The sequence below is a fragment of the Arachis ipaensis genome, chromosome B05 (genome assembly GCF_000816755.2).
Source record: "Arachis ipaensis cultivar K30076 chromosome B05, Araip1.1, whole genome shotgun sequence".
In the NCBI taxonomy this organism is placed as follows: domain Eukaryota; kingdom Viridiplantae; phylum Streptophyta; class Magnoliopsida; order Fabales; family Fabaceae; genus Arachis; species Arachis ipaensis.
In genome coordinates this window covers 18,286,962-18,297,994 of record NC_029789.2, presented here as the reverse complement: position 1 = coordinate 18,297,994, position 11,033 = coordinate 18,286,962, and the positions used below count along the sequence as shown (strand labels likewise).

Sequence of the window (11,033 nt, the reverse complement as noted above, 5' to 3'; positions counted from 1 at the left end):
TTTACCAGGGGTATAATTTGATTTACCATGGGTCTAAATCGAAGCTCCTTATTTCGATTTACTATGAATAACTCATTTTAAATTTCAAACCATACTAAATTAAATCTTATTAAGTCAATTTATATATATACCTACTAATTTAAATTTTATTGATTCTATTTATTCCTAAAATGACTAAATCGAATGTAATAAATTCGATTTATATATAAATATCAATCAAGACATGCATGTAACATTTCTTCATTTAGAAAAATTATGTAGTATATAATATTTTTTATTTTATATAAATAATTAATTTAATAGTTAATTTTTGTTGCACATGTTGTAGAAATTAATATGATGTTATCCTTATCTAACTTTTTATGGTGAAAATGGTGTTTACTTAAAAATGCACGATGAGGGTTACTTTTGTCATTTCAGTCTCTTGGAGCTGAAGTAAAGATATCTACGCTCAGAATCAAAGTCAGAAGCAAAACCACTGCCAAGAAAGAGGGAGAGAAAAGAAATCAGAAATGGGTTAAGGCTTAGGAGAGAGAAACTGAAAAACTGAAGGAAAATATTTTTATCGCAAATTTGGAAACCAACTCAAACTCAAATTATTTGGTTCAGTTTTTATGCTCTGTAAACTCCTGCTTGCCGGTTTTTCTGTTTTTGTCATCTCATTCATCCTCATCATCATTATCTTTCTTCCAAAAAATAATTATTTAATCCCAGAAACTCTTGGAAATGAAAGGAACCGTCTTTTCTGTAAACTGATCCCATTCTTATGATTTTGTTCTTCAATTTCTACTTTTTTCTTACAATGTTGGTAGGAAGTCCAACATTCTTAACCCTGAAACTGACACGTTAAGAGTTACACCAAACGCAACCCATTCCAATATCTGCTTTTGTTAGGTAGCTACATTTCTATCACAATGGCTTCAAAATCCAGGTAACTCAAGTTCTGTTGTTTCTGGGTTTCATTTCCATTGTTTGAAGATCTGGTTTCTGGCTTCTTCTGTGAAAAGCTTCATTTTTTTATATGGTCTTTTTTGTTTGATCTGTTGTTCATTGTGGAACGTTTTTTCGACCTAAAGTTTTCACCTTTAAACCTGTGTTTAATCCCCGCTGCATTATGTGTTTGAATTTTATGTGCTTTTTTGGCTTTCTGTGTAGTTTCGACGTGAAATTTGCATATGGGTTTCACTTTGTTTTCTTCTTTTGTTTTTTTTTTTTTGTTTGGTTTTATTATTTCGTCTTGAGTTCTGAATTCTTATACACCTCATGCTTTTCTTAAAGCAATAATTTCATCACCATCTCCTAATCTCAACTCAAAAATCTTCGCTTTTGGTTCACAATTACTGAATTACTAAACCCCATTTCATTTCTCATGCTGGGTGTTTCTGTTTGTAGTGAGTTTGGTTTGGCATTGTTTTCAGATGCTGAATTTGGCCTTAGATCCATACTATATGATTTTCGCAGCTGTTTGATTCTGTTATTTATAGCTTCTGGTGTTTTATGTCATGTAATGCAGTATTGATGTGTATTGACATTATGATTGAAATTTTTGGATCTAGTTTATCTGAAACTCCCAACAAAGGAACACCGGCTACTCCCAAGAAAGCAGCATCAGCCACTCCCAAGAAAGCACCATCCACCACTCCCGGCAAAGCTGCTTCAGCCACTTCCAATAAAGCATCCCCTGCAACTCCAAGAGTGAGCAAACTCAGCAAGGGAGTTCCCAAGTCAGAAGCTGAATCACCATCGCCTCTGCAAGCTTCGCGCCTTTCTGCAGAAAGATCACCGCGAACTGTGAATTTGAAGCCCAATGTTGAGCGAAAATCACCAAGGCCGGTCACCACTCCACCTGATGTAAGTCATCTCAAATGTTGAGATGGGTCATGTTTGATTTAATGTTTAGGCGCGATTTTCCTAGATTCTGTTTTAAGATGAAGCATTTGAACTTGAAGTCTTTGAATGTTTGATTTCTCTACAGTAGTGTAATAACTAATAAGTAAACATTATTAGCCTGGTATTTGCTAGTGAATTGCTGAAGATCTTGTGGTAGTTGATAAAATGGAAAAATATATATCTTAAGTCCTTATTTGAATTTGATTCTGTACTTAAAAATATGCTTATTATGTTGTTTGATTTTTCAGAAACCACAACCACGAGCTGCTAAGGGTTCAGAGTTGCAGACCCAGTTGAATCTTGCTCAAGAAGAACTAAAGAAAGCAAAGGATCTGCTGGTTCAGGCTGAGAAAGAGAAGGCAAAAGCACTTGATCAGTTGAAAGAAGCCCAGAAGCTGGCCGAGGAAGCAAATGAGAAACTCAGAGAAGCATTGGTGGCTCAAAAGCAGGTTGAGGAGGATTGTGAGATTGAGAAGTTCCGAGCTATTGAGTTGGAACAGGCTGGAATTGAAGCTGTCCAGAAGAAGGAAGAAGAATGGAAGAAAGAGCTTGAAAATGTGAGGAGCCAGCATGCCGTGGATGTGGCTTCTCTTCTCTCCACCACTCAGGAGCTTCAGCGGGTTAAGCAAGAACTCGCCATGACTTGTGATGCAAAGAACCAGGCACTGATTCATGCTGATGAGGCAACAAAACTTGCTGAGGTTCAAGCAGAGAAAGCAGATAATCTTTCAGCCGAACTGAGGTATTTGAAAGCCTTGCTAGATTCGAAGCTGGAAACCGAGGCTAGTGAAAACCAGATTGTTTTGAAGCTAAAAACAGAGATAGAGGTTCTCAAAGAAAAAATTGAAATGGAGGCCAAAGGTTACAATGAGAAGTTGACGGAGAAAGAGAATTATATTGAACAGCTTAATGTGGAGCTTGAAGCTGCAAAGATGGCTGAATCTTATGCACATAGTATGCTTGAAGAGTGGAAAAATAAGGTTGAGGAACTAGAAATGAGAGTTGAAGAAGCAAATAAATTGGAGAGATCTGCATCGGCATCTTTGGACTCCATGACAAAACAGCTTGAAGGAAACAATGATTTGTTGAATGATGCCGAATCTGAAATCAATATTATCAAAGAGAAGGTAGCGTTGTTGGAAATGACTATCGGGAGACAAAAAGGAGATCTTGAGGACTCAGAGCAGTGCCTTCTTGTGGCTAAGGAGGAAATCCATGAAATGTCAAAGAAGGTCAAGTCTCTTGAATCTGAACTCAAAACTGTTGAGGAAGAGAAAGCCCAGGCATTGAGCAAGGAGAAGCTTGCAGAGTCAAGTGTGCAAATCCTATTAGAAGAGAAAAACAAACTCATCAATGAATTGGAGATATGTAGAGATGAAGAAGAGAAGAGCAAAATGGCAATGGAAAGCTTGGCTTCTGCATTACATGAGGTAACTGCAGAAGCTAGAGATGCGAAAGAAAAGCTTTTAGCCAACCAAGCTGAACATGAAAGCTATGGGTTGCAGGTTGAAGATTTAAAAGCCGTTTTAAAGGCTACGAATGAAAAATACGAGTCCATGCTCGATGATGCACGGCGTGAGATTGATGATCTTACATTTAGAATCGAGAATTTGAAGGAGGACAATGAGAGCTCCAAGACAGAGTGGGAGGAGAGGGAAAATCATCTAAGCAACTGCTTAAAGCAAACCAAAGAAGAGAACACGTCTCTGGGAAAAGAAATAGATAGGTTGCTTCATTTGCTTAAAGAAACTGAGGAAGAATCTAGTGCTAAGATGGAGGAAGAAGCTCAACTGAAGGAAAATCTAAAAGAAGTGGAGGCTGAGGTGATCCACCTGCAAGAATCACTGAAAGAAGCGCAGGCGGATAGCATGAAATTGAAGGAGAGTTTGTTGGATAAAGAGAATGAGTTTCAGAATGTTTTCCAGGAAAACGAAGAACTCCGAGCAAGGGAACTCGAATCTATTCAGAAGGTGCAGGAGTTATCTAAGCTGCTTGAAGAAGCTACAATTAGAAAAGACAGCAAGGATAATGAAGATCTTTCAGAGAGCGAGAAGGACTACGATTTGCTCCCTAAAGTAGTCGAATTCTCCGAGGAGAACGGACATGGACATGGACATGGAGGAGATGATGTATCGAAAGAAAACAAGTCTGAATCTCCGAAACCAGAGAATGTGAATGGAGAAGTGAAGCAAGGAAAAGATGATTCAGTAAAAGTTGAATTCAAAATGTGGGAGAGCTGCCAGATTGAGAAAAAGGAGTTATCATCAGGGAAAGAACAAGATCCTGAACCCTTTGATTCCTTTGGAGAGGAAGTTGTTGACTCAAAGAACATTGGAGTCAATGCTGCCACCGCTGTAGAGAACAAGAGTGATGGTGAAAGCCAAAACGAAAGCTCACCATCAAAGGAACAACAATTCAAGAAGAAGAAGAGATCACCACTTGGCAAGCTTGGAAGCCTGTTCAAGAAAAAGAGTGGTAGCAAATAGAACAAACAAACAACACATTTTGTTAATACTCCACTTTGGCAGTTACATATTGAACATCAAATTGTTTGCTGCACCTATTTATGGTTTTATGATGATGATCATATCTGCTTGTAATATTGTTTAGGATTTTTCTTATCTGATCACATTTTATTTCTTTTCTTCTTTTTCTTTCTGGGGTTGGCAGCAAGTTATCATTAACACAAGTGTGCACACCAAAAATAAACTGACAAACTGAGTGAGGCGATAAGCAATTGCAACTAGAAAACAGAATTGATAAGTGAATTGGCAATCCCATTTCCTACAATTTTCCTATTATAACACTACCTTATAGAGTAGCTTCAAAATAAGTAAATAAATAAATGAATAAATATTTAACTATTTACGAGCATATAAGTATATTTTCGAAAACATTCAAATTCTTCCTCGAAAATTTTAGACAGGGTATTTAGTTTTTAACAAAATTTTATTATTTAAAAGTCTTGAAAAATTATTATTGTCCAATAAATTGGTCTTTTTGTCATTGGCAATCAAATTTTTAATATTCATATTAGACAAATAAATTTTATTAAAATATTACTCTAAAGTAAATTATTCCCTTTCAAAACGATAAAGAGATTCACCTATCCAATGAAATTAATTTTCAAGGGCTTTAGAAAGAAAAAAAAAATTGTTATCCTATTAAAATATTCAAAGAACAATACTATATCACCAATAAATATTATTATTTTTTGTCAATATTTGACTAACAATATTTTTATCTATATTTACAAAAATTTTACACACAAAAAAAATATAGTTTACACCTATATTTATCAAAATTTTGTTTACATAAATAAATACAATATACATCATATTTTTTAGAATTTATATATATAAATTAATAAAATTTATTTATTAAAAATAATTTAATATTTATATTAATTAAATAATGATTAAAAATACTGAAAAAAAAAGTAAAAATTACTAGTACCAAGAGTTTCTCATATCAAAATTTGAGATTTTATTCATATATTTGAATTTGATTACTTGTTCAATGTTTGCTTAGCAGTGAAGGCAGAGAATGATAGAGTGATAATAGTAGCCAGCTGAAACCTTAATACTTAGTTGAAGTTGAACAGTGATTTTTTGGGCACACAACTGAATCTATTTGGCTTTGGCAGACGAATTTATCGATGATGTGGGCAGCGATTATCTGCGGATTGGTATTCTACAAATTGATCAAACGATTCTTCTACGACGACGACATTTTGGACGTTGAAGGATCTGATCACTCTTCTGCTCTTTTCTCCGTCGCCGATAGGTCCCTTTTCTTACTTCTCTTTCGTATTTTTTTTTCAATCTAGGGCACGAATTTCCTCAAATTTTGAGAAATTTCAATTTTTTATGAGGTTTTCAATCTCAGTACACTTAATTTTCTAGCTGGTCGAAGAATTCCACGTGACTTTAATGTTTCGCATTTCAGGGTTCAAAAGCTTTACGGAGGAAATGTTTATGTTGGTCTTCGAATTCCAGATGCTGATACTAGTTCCAGACAGAGCATTGACATCGTTCTTGTCAAAAAAGAGTACTTTCCTTTTTTGATTTTCATTTCTTGTCAATTCAATTGTTTGTTCGCTCTGACAGTGTCACTGTTCTTGTTTGATTAATGGAGAAAATGGCATACTCGTGACCCTATTTATTACTTCTTTCTGCATTTACTTGCTGAAGTTTCAAATAATCAGTTATATGATTTCATTCCTTAAATGTCTCTGTTTCTGATATTTCAGGGAGGTAGTTGTGATATCCGTGAAGAACTACTCAGGGATTTTAACAGTTAATGGGGATGGTACTTGGGCCTGTGAAAAAACAAGCAGCCATAAAGTAGAGCGTCACCCTAATCCTGTGAGGAACTGCATCTCTTAAATGTCTTTGTTGCTACAATGCTGGTTCATAGGGTGGCTTGAATCAGAAACTAATATCAGATGGTTATTAATTAGTATGAACAGGAAACTGACATGGCTTGATTGCTTTCTGTTTCCTGAACTATGTAGGTGGCAGAAGCAAGAAAGCAAGCTTCTATCCTTGAATCATATCTTGAGCAAAGAGGAGTAGCTTTACCTGAAGGATACATATCTTGTAAAGTTGTACTTCCTAACCCTAAATTATGGTATGATTTTGAAACTTGTATAATTGTTCCTATGAGCTGTGTTAAATCTCTTCTAATATTTTCAAAGGGTCACATTTTCTGACCTGTGGGTAAAAAAGATAAAATGAAAAACTTCAAATCATGTAGAAGAGAAGAAAAGTTGATGCTTGTAAAAACCAAAGACCCAAGTTTACTATTGTGAAGCTTGATGTGGTGGAATGGAATATTTGGAGTCTGTTATTTTTGCTTCTAATTTCTAAATGATGAGGCTGCGGTATTAGATAATGATAAACATGATAATAAGGAGCTAGAAGAAGATTAAGTGATAACAGTTAACATACAGGATGATGATAAATTGCATTTTGATCTATTTTGGCTTTATTTCTTAGAAGTTTTTGTTTGTTGTAATGTCATGTAAGTTGCTCGTGATAAATTGTTCTTTCTCTCTATTATTTTAACTTTCCTGTTGATGTATTTTGTGTTTCTTCATTTGTATTTGCAGTACCATTGCAGCAAGTAGTTTGCCATCTGAAGTAGTTACCCATGATGAATGGGTACAAATGAAGCCTGGACCAAAGAATATGTTTTCCGGTTGGGTAAAGAATCCCTTTCGTGCTGGGAAGAAGGATATGCAAGAATCTATTCAACAGAATCTAAATTTTGTCCTTAGCACAGCTCCAATATGGGACAGGTTAGTTCTCATTTATTTGGCATCATTTAATGCTTCCAAATCAGACTTCTTTACTAATAAAATAAATTGCTTGGCCTGCAGGTTGGAACTGAAGGCCAATAAGTACGTGTTGGGTGAGTTCCTCGAATTTAAGGGCAAGCAAGAAGATCTTCAGGCTTTGAGTCAGATTAGAAGATCTAAAGTTGAGCGTATTACAGTCCAAAAGACAAGCATGTTTGGACTAGGTAATCTTTTCGAAATAAATTATAAACTATTCTTTTGCTTTCCAATGATCTTTAGCTGTGTAAACAGTTCCTCTCTCTTACAGAGTTTATGAATTAAAATCAAGAATTGGGGTGTAAAATTTCTGAGAGAGGATAAGATTGACTTTCCTACATATTCTAACATTGACTCTTATGCACCAGTTGAACTAATAGATTATCTATAGATACCATAAGGAGGCTATATCACTGTTTATTAATGCTTATGTTATTCTTATTCCAACGTTGAATTTCATTTATATCATGGTCTCAACTGGTAGCTACCTGTCTTTAGTGGAGGGAGGCAAAGCTTTCTTTAGTTTCATTGTTATAATTTGCAGTTGCTTTGATTTGCAGCTCCTTCTAGGCTCCAAGTGTTGTATGCATTGCGCGACTATAGAACTGAAGGGGCATCAGAAGCAGAGTGGAAAGAAGTGACTGTAAGATCAAGCACTGAGATCATCTTCCAGCTTGAAAATTCTTCGAAAGTCCGAAAGTTTAAGCTCTCATCAGTGATCTCTCTGACTCTTAGCGCATGACTTCGCCCCGGTCGGAGAAAGGTTGTGCTTTTTGCTGATGGCATCCGCCAATCTCTCTCTTTCTCTTTTTGCTGAATGGATGGGATGGATACATGTATATTATACTTTAAACTTTGCATGGAATGGATTTAATAACTTAATTATGGTCACATGCATGATACAATGCCTTAGAAAATATCTGGCGTTCAAACGTTTGTTTCTTATACATAATACGTGTTACTGTGTATATTAATGAAATCAACAGTTTCATTTGCTAACTAATCCCTACTTCGTCTGGTTGAAGATATCTCCTTTGTTCGAAGAAACAAAGAAGTCAAATAAGAACGTTTGGCTATTATGAACGGAACTAATCTTTTGGTTCTTCTAGTCACACTAGTACAAATATTACATCTTATTAGTTTTATTTTTTCTAAAAATATTTTATATATATTAAAAATCAGTCATCAAATAATCAGCTATCAGAATAATCAAATTTGTTGTAATAGAATAATAAATCTGTAATATATAAATAATCAAATTTGTTTATATTAGTATAATATTTTTCTTATGAGATGTCAAATATGTATTTTATATGTTAGGACTATTTGGTAGATAGTTAATTTTTTTATATACACTTACCATTATTATTTTCCTGATCGGTTTTTTGCCTTCTCTACTGGGTCGAAATCAATAGCAAGAGTCGTACCTAACTAATAACAAAAACTATTGACTTTGTTTTATAAAAAAATGTTGATTATCATGAACACGGTATAGAAGAAAGATCATACCCACTTCACCTTTTGAGTAAATTATATCATTAAATAGATTAGATTTTCTATGTTGCTTCCTAATTAATGTGAAGGAGAAATTTTGTTGCATAAACAAAATATTTTATTAGGCAGTGTTCCCATCATTTAATAGTATGAGTAGTTAGACTTTGGTTTTGTCCCCTTTGTTTCTTTATTAGAACCTGTTTTTACTTCACAGGTCACAACATATATGAATGTGTCATTTTCAGTTGTATTCATACTTTCCATTTCGTGTCATAGTCTCTATAAAACTAATCGTTTGATATATTCACTCACTTTTGCCCGTTCTTCAAGTTTCAACTTAAGTCTTCATTCTATTTAACTAATTAATCTATTTATTTTCTCTACCTCTTTTTTCTCAGGCACATAAAAAGTGAAACAGGTAAATATAATTACTGTATTTTATATTAAAAAATAGATAAATGATTACATCATAGGGCCTAAAGTCTGTAAATCATTAATTATAATAATCTACATGGCGTACAAGTCCGTATCATTATACAATGGAAGTTCCTATAAAATGTGAATGAAAAGATAGAAGAGAAAAAAAAATTATATCCATGGTCAAATAATAATACATATGAAACATATATAATATACCTAAATGAAACAATATGTTGATCCTACAGAACAATGATACAATCCCATTATTATTGCCTTGATATATATTATAAACATCAAATTATGTGATCTTCATTGGACTGTCGACCATGGCTGGTTAGATTGTTGGCTACAAAATAAACAGATAAAGTAAAAAAAAAAAGAGAGAAAAATAAGTTAGCTATATAAAATTTATATAATAAATAATCAGATAAATTAGAGAAACAAAATTTTTGTTTCATTACCAAATTAATCACTATATTTATATATATTTTATCCAATACTTAATTATCAACCTTCTTATAACAATGTAGCATAGTTGTTAAAAAAAAATAAGAACAATAAGTGCAAGTGGAGATTTTTTTAATTGGGTTATACTAGGTAACTAATAATTTTTTTGAACAATATGAACAACTACCAATAAAATCAAAACACATTATACTTCCAAATTACCCACTCAAAATCTTAATATTAGAATAATCATCCGCACATATAATGAAATGAACATCCGATATATCCATTGTTCACATTGTTTAGTATTTTCATTGTCTTTCTATAATTTTCCTAATTAAAAATAGACACATAAAATATAATAAAAAGAAGGGAAATTAAAGCAAATAAATAAACTAAACTTACTCAATGAAATCTTTCCAATACGCATCATTTGGATCCACATCCATGAAATCTCCCCAAATTTCAAAGGTGGAATTACTGTTAATAATATTATTATTATTATTCTTGGTTGGAGAAGAAGAAGAACGTTCAGGTGAGGCTGAAACTGAAACCAGATTTGGAAGTGAACTTGATGGTGTGACTGTAGTAGTAGCATTTGTTGAACCAAATTGTTCGTCAAAATTCTGAGACTCACTGCAATTACTGCTATTATTATTGTTTCTGCTACCATTCATCATCGTCATCATCATCTGTTGTTGATCAAAGTTTTGGAACTGATTCTGAGAGGAAGAAGCAGCTGAATTTGAAGCATTATAAATAATGTTATGAAGGGTAGAATGGTCATTTACATTCAACCCTAAACCTTCATAAAGAAGAGTATCTGGCAGTGATAATGATGAGAAAGATGATCCAAGATTATTGAGTAAATTTGAGGGTGCAGGAGGCATGGGTTGAAGCATGTTTTGAAGGCTTAGAGCAGTGTTGATTTGATGATTAGGGTTTGTGAAAGTGGTGACAATGTTAGCAGCAGCAAGAATGTGTTGCAGATTGGTAAGGAGATTAAGGTGATCTGTTCTTGGACGGTGTGTCATTGGATCTAATCCCATTTGAAGAAGCTTCTTTTTCAAATGTGTGTTCCAGAAATTCTTTATTTCATTATCTGTTCTCCCTGGCAAATGACTTGCTATTGCTGCCCACCTATCATCAATAATAATCACTTCATTATTTATGTAATTAATTCATAAAGTTTATATAATATAAGAAAAAATTTAGAGAGCTAATTATAATATAAGTTAATTAAGTCATTTTTTTATTTTTTATTTTAAAATTCAAAAAATTAGAATAATAAAAGTTGTTTTTTTTGTAATATTTTTTTTTTCAATTAGTTGACTTCACTCTTGATTGATTTTCTAACAAATTCATGATATAAAAATAAGAATTTTGTATAATCATGTAATTAGATTCATGCGTTTAAATAACTTGTTTAAGTAAGAAATTCTAA

The 11,033-nt window shown here is 33.4% G+C and overlaps 3 protein-coding genes across 3 annotated transcripts in view; 2 read left to right on the top strand and 1 right to left on the bottom strand.

Moving 5' to 3' along the window:
• LOC107643200 (WEB family protein At3g02930, chloroplastic) lies at positions 459-4,534 on the top strand. Its single transcript, XM_016346779.2, has 3 exons — positions 459-931; positions 1,557-1,851; positions 2,139-4,534. The coding sequence occupies exons 1-3, from the start codon at positions 915-917 to the stop codon at positions 4,374-4,376; spliced, it is 2,550 nt and encodes an 849-aa protein (XP_016202265.1). The 5' UTR covers positions 459-914; the 3' UTR covers positions 4,377-4,534.
• LOC107643199 lies at positions 5,421-8,231 on the top strand. Its single transcript, XM_016346778.2, has 7 exons — positions 5,421-5,676; positions 5,839-5,940; positions 6,143-6,257; positions 6,407-6,522; positions 7,004-7,192; positions 7,274-7,416; positions 7,789-8,231. Exons 1-7 carry the CDS (start codon positions 5,549-5,551, stop codon positions 7,968-7,970), a joined length of 975 nt encoding a protein of 324 aa, XP_016202264.1. The 5' UTR covers positions 5,421-5,548; the 3' UTR covers positions 7,971-8,231.
• LOC107641741 (transcription factor MYB74) overlaps positions 9,146-11,033 on the bottom strand; it is a 2,632-nt gene continuing 744 nt past the window's right edge. Inside the window, exons 3-4 of the mRNA XM_016345214.2 lie at positions 9,995-10,729; positions 9,146-9,488 (exon numbers count right to left, since the gene is read on the bottom strand). Of these exons, the coding sequence (XP_016200700.1) occupies positions 9,452-9,488; positions 9,995-10,729 (772 nt within the window). The 3' untranslated portion in view covers positions 9,146-9,451. The remainder of the gene's footprint in view (positions 9,489-9,994; positions 10,730-11,033) is intronic.